This window comes from Esox lucius, chromosome 12, assembly GCF_011004845.1.
Source record: "Esox lucius isolate fEsoLuc1 chromosome 12, fEsoLuc1.pri, whole genome shotgun sequence".
NCBI lineage: Eukaryota > Metazoa > Chordata > Actinopteri > Esociformes > Esocidae > Esox > Esox lucius.
The window spans coordinates 36,541,824-36,560,534 of NC_047580.1; the positions used below are offsets into that span (position 1 = coordinate 36,541,824).

At 41.8% G+C, this 18,711-nt stretch overlaps 2 protein-coding genes across 4 annotated transcripts; one reads left to right on the top strand and one right to left on the bottom strand.

Moving 5' to 3' along the window:
- Positions 1 to 2,211: 2,211 nt before the first annotated feature.
- On the bottom strand, positions 2,212 to 4,758 carry ccnq (cyclin Q). Its single transcript, XM_029124366.2, has 5 exons — positions 4,404 to 4,758; positions 3,673 to 3,856; positions 3,007 to 3,139; positions 2,679 to 2,897; positions 2,212 to 2,381 (listed from the first exon to the last, which is right to left on the bottom strand). Exons 1-5 carry the CDS (start codon positions 4,549 to 4,551, stop codon positions 2,292 to 2,294), a joined length of 774 nt encoding a protein of 257 aa, XP_028980199.1. The 5' UTR covers positions 4,552 to 4,758; the 3' UTR covers positions 2,212 to 2,291.
- cfap126 (cilia and flagella associated protein 126) lies at positions 4,164 to 17,618 on the top strand. Of its 3 annotated transcripts, none has more exons than XM_010904810.5 (6): positions 4,164 to 4,205; positions 4,983 to 5,110; positions 5,186 to 5,248; positions 5,333 to 5,410; positions 14,647 to 14,877; positions 17,024 to 17,618. In XM_010904810.5, the coding sequence occupies exons 2-6, from the start codon at positions 5,084 to 5,086 to the stop codon at positions 17,384 to 17,386; spliced, it is 762 nt and encodes a 253-aa protein (XP_010903112.4). In that variant the 5' UTR covers positions 4,164 to 4,205; positions 4,983 to 5,083; the 3' UTR covers positions 17,387 to 17,618. The 3 variants fall into 3 exon arrangements, with proteins under 3 accessions (XP_010903112.4, XP_010903111.4, XP_010903113.4); XM_010904809.5 differs by lacking the exon at positions 4,164 to 4,205 and adding an exon at positions 4,746 to 4,836; XM_010904811.5 differs by lacking the exons at positions 4,164 to 4,205; positions 5,186 to 5,248 and adding an exon at positions 4,746 to 4,836.
- Positions 17,619 to 18,711: the final 1,093 nt, after the last annotated feature.

The window sequence follows — 18,711 nt, forward strand, 5'->3', positions numbered from 1 at the left end:
GCCGCTGGTCCGCGACTGGATTCGATCCACGGCTTCCTCCTGACAGACTGTCTGTTACTATGTTATTTAAACAGCGGGTGTTGTTGCACGTAAGTGTGTAGAGATGTGGTGTCTGTTTACTTTTGCATTGTTAAACCAATTACTCGTAACACCACAATTCTCAAAATGAGTTCCCTACATTTGCTAACATCTATACCAACAAAAGGGGATAACAAGGTCACTACACTACATTCAACCCATCAAATTAGAAAGAGATTACTGTAGATGGCTAGCTAATAGCTGTACTGTGATGAAAACAATGACTGCAATCACTCCATGGCTGGTTCCACTACGCTGTGTGAACTACACTATGTAAATCCAAATCCAGAGGAATGTGTTTGTTGTCTGTGCAGTTCTTCAATTGCAATATAAACATAAACAGTTTTACTTCAGGCTTACTATAATATCGCTACTGAAGCTTGTAGCCAGCGAAGTTTTAGTCTAGCTATACAGTAACTATAATGAAAACAATGACTCTAATCAGTCCATGAATGATTCATTTCTTTAGAAAACAATGACAGTTGATTAGACAACCACTATGCTATGTAAATAAAGAGCAATATGTTCCTTGTCGGTACAGTTCGTCCATCACAATAGAACTGTGATTTTTTTAATTTTAGACTTACTATAATGTAGCTACTGAAGCTAAAAGGCAGCGAGATTTTAGTCAATCCTGAACAAATCCTAATGCCCGATTTGTTTTGTCTGTGGCGAGGAGCGAACACTGGTCGCCTACGTGTCAGTCCGCGTCTCTAACCACTACGCTATTTAACAACGGGTAGTTGGTCAGCAGTCAGTCAGGCACTCACTCACCAACTCACTCAGTAAGAGCCATTTGCTCTTACTGAGTGATCTGTGATGTTGTGGTGGATCTATAGTGGTGGATCTGTGATGTTGAAGAGTGGTGGTGGATCTGTGATGTTGAAGAGTGGTGGTGGATCTGTGATGTTGAAGAGTGGTGGTGGATCTTTGATGTTGAAGAGTGGTGGTGGATCTGTGATGTTGAAGTATAGTGGTGGATCTTTGATGTTGAAGAGTGGTGGTGGATCTGTGATGTTGAAGTATAGTGGTGGATCTGTGATGTTGAAGAGTGGTGGTGGATCTGTGATGTTGAAGTATAGTGGTGGATCTGTGATGTTGAAGAGTGGTGGTGGATCTGTGATGTTGAAGAGTGGTGGTGGATCTGTGATGTTGAAGAGTGGTGGTGGATCTGTGATGTTGAAGAGTGGTGGTGGATCTTTGATGTTGAAGAGTGGTGGTGGATCTGTGATGTTGAAGTATAGTGGTGGATCTGTGATGTTGAAGAGTGGTGGTGGATCTGTGATGTTGAAGTATAGTGGTGGATCTGTGATGTTGAAGAGTGGTGGTGGATCCGTGATGTTGTGGGGCTGTTTGACTTCCATATGTCCCTGGGAAACATGTTAGGATACATTCCAACATGGACTCCATCAAGTACCAGATTTTTTTCCAAATCCTGTCTGCCCCTGCCAGGAGGCTAAAACTGGGTTGTTGACATAACTTCCAGCACGACAACAATTCAAAACACACCTTCGAATCCACACAAAAATGTCTCACTGACCATAGAATCAAACTTTTGCACAGCCTTATGTGATCATATTTAAAGAGTCTATATAATTTGGCACGAAACTGTATGTTGTTGTTGCTACTGTTTATCTGTACAATTTAGCTGTGGTCAATTTGTAATTTTCTTTTTACCAAATGGTCACCAGCTGAATCTGGTTACCATTTCCTGTGTCAGAGCATATATGCTAAGATGCCAACTTTTTTGATACAGGGTCTAGACAGTTCTTGTATGTTACGATGTCAACCCTGTAAGCTACATTATAAACTAAATGGATGAAGGTAAAAGTCTAATTAACCTGCATACAGCCAGGAATCGATTTATTATTAAAAAGGCAAACAACAGCATATACACAAGATTCCCCTCCCTGCCCCAGGTTCTCCCCCTCTCTTCCTCCCAGGTCCTCCCCCACTCAGGTCCTCCCCTGTTCCTCCCAGGTCCTCCCCTCTTCCTCCCAGGTCCTCCTCTTCCTCCCAGGTCCTCCTCTTCCTCCCAGGTCCTCCCCTCCCCTCTTCCTCCCAGGTCTTCTCCCTTTCTTCCTCCCAGGTCCTCCCCTCTTCCTCCCAGGTCTTCTCCCTTTCTTCCTCCCAGGTCCTCCCCTCTTCCTCCCAGGTCTTCTCCCTTTCTTCATCCCAGGTCCTCCCCGCCTCCTCAGGTCCTCCCTTCCTCCTCAGGTCCATTTGGCCTCCATGTCATAAAGGTGGAGGAGGTCAGAGATGATGGCATCAATGTGTTCCTTAGTTACATCTTCACAAAGCACCTAAAAACACAGACATGATCAGTACACGTACACCCACCCACACACACACCACCCCACACACACACCACCCCACACACCCACCCACCCACACACCCACACACCCACCACCCCACACACCCACCCCACCCACACACCCACCCCACCCACACAACCACCCACCACACCACACAACCACCCCACCCACCCACCAACCAACACACCCACCCACCTACACAACCACCCACCCACCTACACAACCCACCCACCCCACCCACACAAGCACCCACCAACCCAAACAACCACCCCACCCAGTCCTACCTGCCACCATTCCCTCTGTCCAACAGGTAGCTCCACTCCATAGCTGTGCAGTGCCAGGTACAATGTTGCTATGGCAATGTGCTGAGGGGCATGACGCACACACATGGTGCCATGGTAACAGTCCCTGAGCAACGCCCAGCTGGTCTCCGCAACGGGTGTCCTGGACCAGGCATGACGATTCACTAACGACTTTACTGAAAGTAGATAGTGGAGGAGGTACTACACACACACACACACACACACACACACACACACACACACACACACAGTTAGGGTCTGGAGTTATAGAACAGCAGTAAGGGATTACAGGTCAGGGGTCAGGACAGACCTTGTGTGGATGTTGGAAGGAAACGTGGAAGTTGAGCTGTCGAAGAACCAGGAGTTCACACTGCACTACACTGTCCCGGAGGTCCCAGAATTCACTGTCACAGCTCAGTGGGTCACTACTATGATGGAAGTACCTGGGGAGGGAGGGAGGGATGGAGGGAGGGAGGGAGGGAGGGAGAAGAAAGAGGATAAATCAGAAAAGTTCATAAAACCAAATATGTTAAATCTGAGTTATGTTCAGTAACTAAAGATGACAAATCAGATAAACGAAATGTTTAAAACAGCTAATTCCCATGTTTGATGTGTTCTAGTCCAGCCCTGTCTACATGTATAGTTGTCTAGTCCAGCCCTGTCTACATGTATAGTTGTCTAGTCCAGCCCTGTCTACATGTATAGTTGTCTAGTCCAGCCCTGTCTACATGTATAGTTGTCTAGTCCAGCCCTGTCTACATGTATAGTTGTCTAGTCCAGCCCAGTCTACATGTATAGTTGTCTAGTCCAGCCCTGTCTACATGTATAGTTGTCTAGTCCAGCCCTGTCTACATGTATAGTTGTCTAGTCCAGCCCTGTCTACATGTATAGTTGTCTAGTCCAGCCCTGTCTACATGTATAGTTGTCTAGTCCAGCCCTGTCTACATGTATAGTTGTCTAGTCCAGCCCTGTCTACCTGTGGCAAACGTTGATGATGTCACGGGTGCGGAGGTGCTGCTCCTCCACCTTGCCAGCCAGGTAAATGCAGCTCATAGCCACCAGGTAGGGTTCATACAGCGACACACTGACACATTGGAAAAAACGATGGTACAATACACACGCCGTCGCCACGGGAACCGAACGCATCCCCAACTTCACACCTGGGGGGATTGAAGGAAAGAAGGGTTGACGAGAGGGAGGTCTATTACCTGGCCCCGGGTAAGCAGGTCTTCTAGATGGTGAAAGTTAACTATTTTTTTCTGTTGAAAGCTCAAGTCGGCTCAAATCAAGTAACATAATCAAGCATGTATAGTAATGAGTTGCATTGTGTTCACACGCAAATGGGTTCTCTTTTGGTAAAAACATCTCTAATTTAACAATGAAATGTATGAACAATTATGTTTTTGTTTTTTTAAGTACATTTCTAGAGAGCAGAACAGGCTTTTGATTGGAGAAGCACGTTATTACCTCACTACCTGTTCACATTAATCCATTGCCAAGATCAGCACGGTAAGTTAATAGAACTCCTGTGAGTGATGGTCGTTCAGTCACAAGTGGATGAATTTTACAACTTGAGTTGATGTTGGTGCAACTGACAATCGTAACATGCACGGGACAAAGTAGCATGCAGGCTTTTGAAAATTAAAAACAGTGTTTGGATCCTTCAGGACAGTAGTTGAATAGCTATGGCCAGTTTTAATACTGTACCCGTTTCCATGATGAACCGACACACACGAAAGTGAGTTTTCATCTCCCGCGAGGTGTCTGTCTCCGTGTCTCCGTCCCTTTTTCCTGCGGATGTAAGGTAAACCGAAGAGATGGCCTCCATGGAACCAGGTGTAACAAAACTGTCCATGTTATGTATATTATTACCAGCAATTAACGTTAGCTAGCTAGCATTAGCTAAACAGTGACTTGTCCACTGCAGGAGGAACGTTGCACTATAATTTACTGCGTATGTAACAAGCCCCATAAACGCGTTATTTCTACATAGATAGCAATAACAGCTAAAACTTGGGGACTAAAAAACGAATCCACACTCTTTACTATCACACTTCCGCCAACAACACAACGTTCTTGTTGCATGGTCCTACTACGGATTTGGCCAGCTTTTTCATTTCACACATGCCGCCCTCTACTGGTAAGGCGAATTGACATTTCCTAGTGGCTGAGCATTGTCTTGTACAAGATGATTTACCGTTACAACAAGTACCCAAATAGCGGTTATGTTCATGATTTTCTAAGAGAAAATGTGTTAATTTTGCTATATTTATAAACTCTTGTCAGAGAGCCCCAGCAACGGTACAACAGCTCAAGCTCTGCCTGGAATATCGCTGTTGCTATGCAACCTGTCAACATAAACGAAGTTGGTTATCCAGGAGATAAGGATGTCGTCTGGGTACTCGGCTAATCAGGTATCAATTACCACATTAATTAACTTACTTTTTTGTTTTTGTGCAATCCAGTAAACATTTGCTGTTGTCTTTTAGTATGAAAATGCTTTCAAATCAAAGAAACTTCAGAATTGGACAGTGCCAAAGGATTTCAAGGAGGTAGGTTTGTTATTTGTGAGTAAATGCCTGGTGCTATTCAGTCGAACTTTGCTGAAATTAATGTGTGTGTGTGATTGTGTGTAGAGGCCCTCCGCGGCTGAGGGCCACACCACATTCATTGCCAATGACCGGGGACACCTCTTACCTGGAGTGAAGGTTAAGGTGAGTGTGGGCGCGCACACGATAAACATCCGGGTATTCCAAACAAAGAAATGTTTTTATCTGGGACACCACATACTTTTCTCTTCTTCACTAAGAGAGTTATGGCCTTAAGCATGTTTTTCTTTCCTTTAAATTCAACCCAACTGAAAAGATAGCAGAGCTTCTGCTCAAAAGGCGAAAGCCTATAAGATGTTTTTGCAACTCTCGACTGATCTTGCTCGAGAAAATTCTTTAGGTGAATCTTTGATACTTCTCCAAGTCGTCTTCTATTAAATAAGATTAGCCATGGTAACACTTCCCATGCGGATTAAAGTATCCATTGCAGATTTTGCTGTTTTCTTGAGGTGTTCAGTCAGTCAATCCTTGGTTTTGTAAAAACCAGACTCATGCCAAATATTGGAACAATCTGTAAGAAAACATGATTATTTTTTAGGTGACTATCCCTCAGGTGACTATTACAAAGGAGAATGCATTTGAACACTATCCTGAGATGCCATCTACCCTTGAGTAAAGCCCAGGTAGTGATACTCTGATGAGCACTTCAGCCCTAGCCCCTAACCCTTAACCTTAACCCCTAACCCCTAACCCCCCTAGCCCCTAACCCTTAACCTTAACCCCTAACCTTAACCCCTCTGTAGAGGGGAAACGCTCCTCTGTGGACAGAACACTTCTCCATTATCATCTCAGTTTAAACTGTGTCGTGTTTCAGGCACTGGGCAGAAAATTCGGATATTATACTGACAACATAAAATCCACAGCAATTATTATGACGGAAGCTGATTGAATCATTTTACTCCACCTCCCCAACAAAAAAAAACACTGAATCAGAAAACTTAGGTTACACTTCACCAACCATGACACCTGAACCTGCATTAATCAGGTTTTTAAAGACAACCCCTCTGGGATCCAGGGCATCAGACTTGAACACGCAGTCATAACGCAGCTCCGTTACTGCGCTATAGATTCTGGCCAATCAGATACAATTCTGAATATGTTAATTTGTTATGTTTATCTCCCACTTCCTGGTCTGTCAGGAAGGGATTCCTGCAGTGTGTAGAGAAAGGTGTTCTGATAGGCCCAATCATTTCTTAATGCAACTGCGGGAAATATCAGAACTTACTCAAGGAGCCACATCATTAATATCAGAAGCTAGAGATTAAACGAAGACCTTAGTGGTCATAGAATTTGTGCCATGTTCCTGAAGATGCCGCTTGTCACACGCCCACAAACATTGCTCAAGCCGCCATAAGACAGACAGAAAAGAGACTGAGAGAGAAAATGTCAATGGAATGTAATGGCCTACCTCAGTATGGGTACTACAGAAGATGCCAGTGTTTCCAAAGTATGTTATCTATTTGCCAACATCAATGTTATTCCCAGCCAATAGACAGTGGTGGGGGACAGCACCAATCACAGAGTTCGGATTGCTGTCATAATTTACCAGCCTTCCTAATGAGCTGTCATTTCTGGAAGCAGTAATACTGAAGTAATGGAAGAACATATATTCCAGTAATCCAGGTGGAGGTGGACATTATTCCATATCCAGTAAAAGATAAATACATTCATAATGTAGAAACAAAACACAAAGTACCAACTAGTGATGAAACAGTAAAATTCCAGACAGTTAGTATTACCATTTCAAATTTATATTATCATTAAAATCATGTTAGACTACCGTGATTTCAAAAACTCATGATAATTAGCAACAGTCTGACGCAACATGCAACGTGGGTTTTGTTTTGTGTGAAAACATGGCGGAAGCCAGTGACATAACGTTTTTAACCAACATGCTTAAAAGACACACAGCATAGCTAACTCAGTTTACTAGCATATTATATTTATTCATATTTCTGTTCCATGCAACACCATTTTAATAATCTAACTTAATTTACTTTAACAATGTTTTTTGTATTATACTCTGTTAACTGTTATTATGGCAGGCAAAGGCCTAAGAAATCCTTTTTCAAGATTATCACACAACAGAAATGTTGCAACACATATCTGCCTTAAAATTCAACTCAACAGAGTAGGCTGTATTACATAAGGTATATAATAAACAGTTATTAGGGCAGCCATAAGTCTATGAAATCACTTCTGAAGATTTACACTCAAAGCAAATGCTTGTATAATTGCCGTCATCTAACTTCATACAGTATCTTTTTTGTACTACATGCTTTTAACGACAGTTATTCCAGAAGCCCAGACCCAAGAAATAAACTTTCAGGGCTACTCACTCAATATGAACAGGAGACCCTCATATGGGCGTTGACATGTGAGGTGAAGTCAGGAGTCATTTCTGTTGAAGCAGTGTGTGGTACTGCTGCAAGATGTTTGTCAGTGAGCCTGGATCTGTGCTTGGACTTGTTGAATTTTAGCATCGGGTGACAGTTTTTTGCATTTGGTTGCATGCTTGCTCTGGAAGTGCCTCTGCAATTTGTAAAAAAGGTTCAAAAGGTTTATTTGTCATTTACAAGTCATGGCAATGAAATGCTTGGATTTCCTACTCCCGACAGGGCAGTTTTTTTTTTACAGTAATTATAATATGTAAAGAAGATAACAAGATAACACAAACTATCAATAATAACACTATATAAAAAACAAGCATCAATAATAATAACTATACAACTGTACAACCGTAGTGCAATGTAAAAGTGACTGGTGTGCATGATATGATTGGCAGATGAGCGTGATATAAAGTGACAGGTGTGTATGGGACTATGGATGGAAGGAAAAAGGGGTTCCTGAGTTGAGCAGCCTTACAGCCTGAGGAAAGAAGCTGTCCCGTAGCCTGTTAGTTTTGGACTGAATACTCCTGTATCTTCTGCCTGACGGCAGCTTGGTAAACAGTCCGTGGCATGAGTGGCTGGGATCTGTAATGATCCGTTTGATTCCTCCTCCTACACCTCTCTGTGTAGAGATCCTGCAGGGATGGCAGGTCAGACCTTGTGATGCGCTCTGCTGTTTTAATCACCCTCTGAAGTGCTTTATGGTCGATGCAGCTGCCATACCAGGTGGTGACACAGCCGGTCAGGATACTCCCATAGTGCATCTGTATACTGGTCCATACTGAAGCTACGTATCATAGTAACGCAAATAGCTTGTTTCAACTTAAAGGTATTTTGAACAGACATTATGATACTACTATACTCATTACTGGGAGTGCCACAAGACTTTTAATTTGAAATACAATAAATACACAGCAGTAAATAAAGTAACGTAATCTGCAGTACCTCGTCAGGTATCCAAATCTCCTGTGGACAACTCCTGTGCACAGCCCTTTTCAGATCAGCCCACAGGTGTTCAATTGTATCCAGGTCTGGGCTCTGGCTGGGCTATTCCAAAACAGTAATCTTATTCTGGTAAAGCCATGCTTTTGTGGATTTGGATGTGTGCTTTGGGTTGTTTTCATGCTGAAGGGTGAACTTCCTCTTCAGCTTTCTAACGGGTACCTGAAGGTTTTGTGCCAAAATTGCCTGGTATTTGGAACTGTTCATAATTCCCTCAACCCTGACTAAGGCCCTGGTTCCAGCTGAAGTAAAACAGCACCAAAGCATCAATCAATCAATCAAATGTATTTATAAAGCCCTTTTTACAACAGCAGTTGTCACAAAGTGCTTTACAGAAACACCCGGCCTTAAACCCCAAGGAGCAAACAACAGTAGTGTTGGATTTCAGTGGCTAGGAAAAACTCCCTAAGAAGGCTGAATTTTAGGAAGAAACCTAGAGAGGACCCAGGCTCAGAGGGGTGACCAGTCCTCTTCTGGCTGTGCCGGGTGAGATATTAAGAGTCCAATTAGAATAATAAATACATTTCTCTGGGCTAAATCCAGAGTCTATTTGATTCTAGACAAGGTCAAAAGTATGACCAGGTGGACAAAGACAGGGACAACAACGGGCCCCCCAAACCAGGTACTCCGCAGGTGTGGACCAGGACCTCATCTCCTCCTTAAATGTAAAACTGGAGGAGACTGAGTAAATTTAGAAAGTGCATTCCTCATATCCCCCAGCACAATAATATAGCAGCGTAACACCTTGGAACTGAGACGGCCACCACTATGCTTCACTGTGGGTATGGTGTTCTTTGGGTGATGTGCAGTGTTGTTTTTGTGCCAAACATACCTTTTTGGAAGTTCAACCTTGGTTTCATCAGACCATAACACATTTTCCCACGTGCTTTTAGGGGACTTGATGTTTGATTTTGCAAACTTCAGCCGGGCTTGGATGTTTTTCTTTGTAAGAAAAGGCTTCCGTCTTGCCACCCTACCCCATAGCCCATTCATATGAAGAATACGGGAGATTGTGGTCACATGTAGCACACAGCCAGTACTTGCCCGAAATTCCTGCAGTTCCTTTAATGTTGCTGTAGGCCTCTTGGAAGCCTCCTTGACCAGTTTTCTTCTTGTCTTTTCATCAATTTTGGAGGGACGTCCAGTTCTTGGTAATGTCTCTGTTGTGCCATATGTTCTCCACTTGATGATGACTAGATTTACTGTGTTCCATGGTATATCTAATGTTTTGGAAATTCTTTTGTACCCTTCTCCTGACTAATAACTTTCAACAATGAAATCCCTCTGATGCTTTGGAAGCTCTTTGCGGACCATGGCTTTTACTCTGAGATGCAACTAATAAAATGTCAGGGAAATCCTACTAGAACAGTTTAACGTTTATTTGTGATTAATCAAAGTCACTTTAAGTGATGACTTCTATTTAACATGAGTTTGAATATGATTGGTTAATTCTGAACACAGCCACATCCCCAGTTATAAGAGGGTGTGCAGACTTATGCAACCAGGTTATTGTTAGGATTTTTATTTAAAATGTTTCCCCTTGAAGATTTCAGTTTGTTTTTCAATTGAATTGTTCATATTATAGGTGACATTAAAAGTGGATAAAGTTCTGAAATGATTTATGTCTCATTCTTTTACATCACAAGAACCTGGCATTTTAACAGGGGTGTGTAGACTTTTTATTTCCACTGTAAAAGTATCAGCAAAAAAAGCAGTCTTTGCAAAAACACCTTGTCCCACGAAAGACAGAAGCACTAAAAGGTAACAACTCACTGATAGAGTTCTGAAATAATATATTAAGATATGTTTAAACAAGAAACCAGGCACGCAAAGTTCAGCCGGCCCGCAATAGAAAGTGTTGCCATCTCGAGATTCAAACCCGGGTCACCCACAACAGCCCCAAAGCATGATGTTTCCACCCCCATGCTTCACAGTAGGTATGGTGTTCTTTGGATGCAACTCAACATTCTTTCTCCTCCAAACATGACGAGTTGAGTTTTTACCAAAACATTTTATTTTGGTTTCATCTGACCATATGACATTCTCCCAATCCTATTCTGGACCATCCAAATGCTCTCTAGCAAACCTCAGACGGGCCTGGACACGTACTGGTTTAAGCAGGGGGACACGTCTGGCAATGCAGGATTTGAGTCCCTGGCGGCGTAGTGTGTTACTGATGGTAGCGTTTGTTACTTTGGTCTCAGCTCTCTGCAGGTCATTCACTAGGTCCCCCCATGTGGTTCTGGGATTTTTGCTCACTGTTCTTGTGATCATTTTGACCCCACGGGGTGAGATCTTGCATGGAGCCCCGGATCGAGGGAGATTATCAGTGGTCTTGTATGTCTTCCATTTTCTTATAATTGCTCCCACAGTTGAGTTCTTCACACCAAGCTGCTTACCTATTGCAGATTCAGTCTTACCAGCCTGGTGCAGGTCTACACTTTTGTTTCTGGTGTCCTATGACAGCTCTTTGGTCTTGGCCATAGTGGAGTTTGGAGTGTGACTGTTTGAGGTTGTAGACAGGTGTCTTTTATACTGATAACAAGTTCAAACAGGTGCCATTAATACAGGTAACGAGTGGAGGACAGAGGAGCCTCTTAAAGAAGAAGTTACAGGTCTTTGAGAGCCAGAAATCTTGCTTGTTTGTAGGTGACCAAATACTTATTTTACCGAGGAATTTACCAATACATTCATAAAAAATTCTACAATGTGATTTTCTGGATTTTTCTTTCTCATATGGTTTCTCATAGTTGAAGTGTACCTATGATGAAAATTACAGGCCTCTCTCATCTTTTTAAGTGGGAGAACTTGCACAGTTAGTGGCTGACTAAATACTTTTTTGCCCCACTGTACTAGTGACTTTGCTATTGCTGTTACTCATCTTAAATCTCCATGTCTAGTGTGGGGCAGTGGGTAAGGCTACTGCCTTCTAATCCAAATGTCGCCGGTTTGCAACACAGGCTAACATTTTGTCAAAAAATCCTCTTTCATAGCGTTCATAAAATATCATACGTTTGTCTGGCGTTCGTATTCTATTTTACTAGTGTTCGTAACATTTTATACGTTGTAATAGTGTTCGTAAGATATGTTACGTTTGAATAATTTCATAATGTATCAAACGTTTTGGTGGCGCATTGTAATGTTACCTAACGTCACATATCATACGAAATTGGTGCCATAGATTAACGTAAAATAGTCTACGTAGGTTCCTGAGACCAGGTTGAGGTGTCAATATAGCCTCGTGTCTCTATCCTGAACAAATCCTCTTTTGCCACTGGCTGTTTTAATGGTTAATTGGCCATTTGTGAATGACATTGATACCGTTAAACTGACTAACGTTTCTTACTAAGTTGACCTCCACCACAAATAGCGGCTATGTATTGCGTTTGCCACTGGCCGTTTTAACAGCGTATTAGCCAGTAATATGCTTTGCAGTAATAAGCTATCTACTAACTTACTGGAATAGTCATAAGAATTGAGCAATTGCAAGTCTGTCGAAGCTATTTCATTTCATGGCATAAGAACAAACTTTTTTTTCATAATAGGCAACTAACTTCCTAGGAATAATCATAAGAATTGAGCCAGCAAATGTGTTTGTCTATCCTGACCCAAAACGCATGCACCGTAAGTAAAAATCGAAAATCCACCAGAAACAGTCGCAATATAACAGTTAACTGTTTTATTTCAGGCTTACTATAATGTGGATATTAATGGTTTTAGCCAGCAAAGTTTTCGTCTATACGGAATTATTCATAATGCGTACTTCGCTTCGCCTGCGAGGGGATATGAACTCAGTACCTTTGGTTCACAAGTCCACTTCTCTAACCACTTTTATTTAGCAAGGGTCAGTTGGTCAGTCAGTCAGTCAGGCTCATCTGTCCTTTCTAGTGCATTTGTTATGTAGTATTCTCCAGGCTCATCTGTCCTTTCTAGTGCGTTGGTTATGTAGTATTCAGCATCTTTTAGATTTCTCTCCATACTAGCGTTTCCCTGCAAACTCCTTCGAAACATTCAATACGAATGTATAATATTAAAAACAATATAAGAATAAAAACACCCAACCATACTTATAATATTTGATGCGGCATCAATGACTGCTTCCCATTATATAATTGTTGATCCTAAACAATAAAATTATGAAATCCTATTTAAAGAATTCATGAAATCCTTGGATGACAGGCCTAAGACCAGCACTGCTGGTTGTGGATGCGTAGTCTGGATAACAAAGAAAAGAACAACTAACACATTTAGAGGGTTCTGATAACCAAGCAGCAATAACCGGGGCGGGAGGGTGGCCTAAGCCCCGAATGTATTGTGCTCCTAGCCACGCCTCTGAGATTCAGACAAAAGGTATGTGAGGTCCATTTTTTAATATCAGAAGAAAGAACTGTGTGATGGGGCTAAGAAACACACAGTCAAAACACTATCTGAAGAAAACAAGTTTTAAGTATACTGACATAATAAAAATGTATGTATGCAGAGGCGTCGCTAGAATCACAATAAATTCAGGGCTTAGCCCACCCCAACCCCCAGGCCCCGCCCAGGACAGAAAGTACAGGGTTTTGAATGTACATGCGGATAATGTTGCTGTACATGCTAGCGGCCTTAGATGAATAGATCAGAATTATAGATGAATAGATCAATAAATATTTTTTTATTATTCTTTTCTGGTAAATTTGAGATCCGGGGAAATTCATAAAAGATCTGGGGCTATAGCCCCATGTATGTATGTATGTATGTATGTATGTATGTGTGTGTGTATATACACTCACCTAAAGGATTATTAGGAACACCATACTAATACTGTGTTTGACCCCCTTTCGCCTTCAGAACTGCCTTAATTCTACGTGGCATTGATTCAACAAGGTGCTGAAAGCATTCTTTAGAAATGTTGGCCCATATTGATAGGATAGCATCTTGCAGTTGATGGAGATTTGTGGGAAGCACATCCAGGGCACAAAGCTCCCGTTCCACCACATCCCAAAGATGCTCTATTGGGTTGAGATCTGGTGACTGTGGGGGCCATTTCAGTACAGTGAACTCATTGTCATGTTCAAGAAACCAATTTGAAATGATTAGAGCTTTGTGACATGGTGCATTATCCTGCTGGAAGTAGCCATCAGAGGATGGGTACATGGTGGTCATAAAAGGACGGACATGGTCAGAAAACAATGCTCAGGTAGGCCGTGCCATTTAAACGATGCCCAATTGGCACTAAGGGGCCTAAAGTGTGCCAAGAAAACATCCCCCACACCATTATACCACCACCACCAGCCAGCACAGTGGTAACAAGGCATGATAGATCCATGTTCTCATTCTGTTTACGCCAAATTCTGACTCTACCATCTGAATGTCTCAACAGAAATCGAGACTCATCAGACCAGGCAACATTCTTCCAGTCTTTGCTGCATACCTCGGTTGTAACGTGTGGTTATTTCAGTCAAAGTTGCTCTTCTATCAGCTTGAATCAGTCGGCCCATTCTCCTCTGACCTCTAGCATCAACAAGGCATTTTCGCCCACAGGACTGCAGCATACTGGATGTTTTTTCCTTTTCACACCATTCTTTGTAAACCCTAGAAATGGTTGTGCATGAAAATCCCAGTAACTGAGCAGATTGTGAAATACTGGCCCATCTGGCACCAACAACCATGGCACTCTCAAAATTGCTTAAATCACCTTTCTTTCCCATTCTGACATTCAGTTTGGAGTTCAGGAGATTGTCTTGACCAGGACCACACCCCTAAATGCATTGAAGCAACTGCCATGTGATTGGTTGATTAGATAATTGCATTAATGAGAAATTGAACAGGTGTTCCTAATAATCCTTTAGGTGAGTGTATATGCACACACGCACACACACATTCTGAGATATATATATACAAATATATGCCTATGAACTGTATATACCTCTGTACTTAGAGTGTGTGTGTGTGTGTGTGTGTGTGTAGCATGGCAGTGCTTGGCCCGCTTTTAGGGGGACGTGGGAGATGCCTGCTCGTCTTCCTCCTTCCTCTATCAACCCCACTGCTCGCTCTGAGGAGGGACGACAGCGCCTCATACACACATACACACGCACACACACACACTCAGGACCGGAAAAACACACACACTCTGGACCAGACACACACAGGAAGGCAAAAACAATAACCGGCGCAGATCGACCAACGGAAGGGAACCAGGTACGACACAATTATTTTAAATTTGAAGGCTTTTTTGACATGGGGGCACATTTGTTAACATTAACAAAGCATGTGTAAAATAAAATAGATATAATACATAACATAAGTGAGGTTTAATGTATATATATACACACACACAAACAAACACACCAGTCAAACGTTTGGACACACCTGACCTCATTCAAGGGTGTTTCTTTAGTTTTACTATTTTCTACATTGTAGAATAACATTGGAAATAAAAGCATGAAATAATACATATGGAATCATGTATCAAACATAAAAGTGTTAAATAGATCAAAATACATTTCATGTTGTAAATTCTTCAAAGCTTCAGAAATTAGCAATTAACTGCTTCTTAGATTGCAGCCCAAATGAATGCTTCATGGAGTTCAAGTAACAGACACATCTCAACATCAACATTTCAGATGAGATTGTGTTAATCAGGCCTTTATGGTCAAATTAAAGCAAAGAAACTACTACAGAAGAACACCAATAAGAAGAAACTTGCTTTGTTCAAGAAACAAGAGAACTGCACATTAGACCGAGGGAAATCTGTCCTTTGTTCTGATTAGTCCAAATGTGAGATTTTGGACTCATCAGACTCACCACTGTGACGCATGGAGGATGAGGTGTGATGGTGTATGGGTACTTTGCTGGTGACACTGTCTGTGATTTATTTAGAATTCAAAGCACACTCAACCAGCATGGCTACCACCGCATTTTGCAGCAATACACCGTCCAGACTGGTTTGCACTTAGTGGGAGAATTATTTGTTCTTCAACAGGACATTGACCCAAAACACACCTCCAGGCTGTGGAAGAGTCATTTGACAGAGATGGAGAGTGAAGGTGCTGCATCAAATGACTTGGCTTCACAATCACCCAACCTCAACCTAATTCAGTCGGACCGCAGAGTGAAGAAAAAGCAGCCAGCATTTGTGGGAACAGTGCTCAGCATATGTGGGAACAGTGCTCAGCATATGTGGGAACAGTGCTCAGCATATGTGGGAACATCTTTTAAAACTGTTGGAAAAACATTCCAGGGAAATACCTCATGCAGCTGGTTGAGAGAATCCCATGAGTGTGTAAAGCTGTCATCAAGGCAAAGGGTGGCTACTCTGAAGAATCTAAAATACAAATGTATTTTGATCTCTTGAACAGTTTTTTGGTCACTAGATGATTCCATATGTGTTATTTAATAGTTTTGATGTCTTCACTATTATTCTCCAATCTGTAAAATCTTAAAAATAAAGTGATACACTTAAACGGGTGTGTCCAAACTTTTGGCTGATACTTTATATGTACATACTCTTAACATTTGTAAATATTCTTAAATTTTTATAATATTAACTACAGTATGTTTGGTGTTGCTATGATATGCAAATTGATATGAATAAGAAAGGAGAAATAAATTGATTACAAATATTTACAATATTGTTTGTGCTCCACTGCTTGACATTTTTTACATTAACAGGTCACAGACCTTGTTGCTGCGACTGCACCTGACAGATTGATTGTCAATGTTTAATTTTAACAAAAATTCTGTCTTTGCCTGTATGATCTGTGGGAAATAATGCCCTTCAGAATTATCATAACACTCGGTCAAGATGAGCAAAAAAGGCTTAAGGAAAATGTACAGTAAAAAATATTTGCAAAATGTTCAAAATTAGTTACAAATATAAAACCAACACAAAGCCATTTAAAAAAAAAAGTTTGCTAGAAGACATTTGGGAGAATCTGAGATCTAGTGGAAGAACATTCTATGATCTGTTGAGACCAAAACAGGGCTTTTTAACCTCACTGGTAAGCGCTATGTTTCGTGAAGTGTAAATGCTCAGGCACATAGGGTCTTGGTCTTCTCTTAGGTGCGAGAGCAATTAGCAACTTGATTAGCGATTAGCACGTTCACACCGACTCCTCAGCAGGGTTGCTGTGCAGACCGTCAGTTTTGCGCACGTGGAATAAATAGTCTCTTCTTGCTCTCATTGACTTTTACTAGCAATATGTAAAGACAGATCCAAATAGACTTATTGCTGTAATTGCTGCCAAATATTGACTAGGGGGCAAATACTTATACAATCAATCATTTCTGATAAACTTTTTAAAATGTCTCTCTTTCCACACTCCCTCACTGTGTTTCTGTCCAGACTTGTGATGCCCCAACATCAGAAAGACCAGCCACTGGCGAGAGACCAGCCACTGGAGAAAGACCAGCCACTGGGGAGAAACCACCCACTGGCGAGAGGCCACCCACTGGCGAGAGGCCACCCACTGGCGAGAGACCACCCACTGGCGAGAGACCACCCACTGGCGAGAGACCACCCACTGGAGAAAGACCACCCACTGGAGAAAGACCAGCCACTGGTGAGAGACCACCCACTGGAGAAAGACCAGCCACTGGGGAGAGACCAACTACTGCAGAGAGACCAACTACTGCAGAGAGATCAGCTGCTAGAGAGACCACATTGGCTGGACAGACCTGTCACCAGAAGGAAGAGGGAAACCTCTAGATCCTCCTTCCTCTCCTCCTTTCATTGCTCGCTCTCTCAAGCAATTAGACCTTTTTTTGTTTGCTGATGTACTGAGAAACGAATAAAATATAAGCACATTAAAAATTTGCAAAACCATTTGTGTTAGAAGCGTTTGTATTTGCATAGATTTTCATTTATTTCAAAAAAAACAAATTTGGTGTAAGGCAGGCAGCTCTTGAATTTCCCTGATTAATGTCCTGAGTGAATAGCACACAGCTTCTCCTTCAAAACATATCACAACTTAATAAATATATCAAACGCAAAACAAAAATATATGTAGCAGAACATATTATACAATATTTTAACAACTTTAAGGCAATCATCTCTTACATGGGGCCAGTAGTCATAAGACATTATTTTCATCATATATAATGGCTGATCCCCTGTAGCTAAACAATACGAGAAAGAAAGAATAATCAAACACAAAACTAGTATTATACTTATAGTTGCCCAAAACAGCTTAGTGTAAAACATGGTTTTATACTTAGGTTTTAGATTTCTGACCAGTTAAACACATTGTCTCTCAACACACTGTGTTTTATCATATTTACTGTCTCTCAACAAATTGGCCTTTATCATATTTAGCCTACTATCTCACTGAACACACTGATCTTTATCACATTTCCTTTACTGTCTCTTTCAACACACTGGCCTTTATCATATTTGCTCTACTGTCTTTCTCAACATATTGAGCAAACATGTTGTAAACAAATACAGAAACATCAATAGTCCAAGGAGAATTCAGAGAAAATTTAAATGTACTTGAGCGATTTGTGATGATTCTCAACCTTCATTCCTTCTTTGGTTTCAGCAGTTAAATAAGAGTCTTTGTCCTTATTCTGTTGAAATGAACGCACTTTGTCAAATGGGTCTGATTGTCCTTTTTCCTCTTTAATGACACTGAGTGTTGTAGCCAAAGCCCAGCATCCCCACAATGACGTTCACCTTCTTCATATCAATAAGTACGGATTCCTCAGGGCAGATTGGATAATTGTATTTCAATTATCATGTGGAAAAACACATTCTGGGTTCATAACCAGTGTTTAAGTGAGAGCCTTGTTCCACTGGGGAAGAGCTTTGCGGGTGTGTGCGTGGGGGGGGGGTCTATGTAGGGGTGTGTGTGTGATGGGGTGTGTGTGTGTGATGGGGTGTGTGTGTGTGATTGGGTGTGTGTGTGATAGGTTGCATGTGTGTGATGGGGTGTGTCTGTGTGATGGTGTGTGTTTGTAGGGGTGTGTCTGTGTGTATGTGGTGGGGTGTGTGTCTGTAGGGTTGTGTCTGTGTGATGGGGTGTGTGTGTGTGT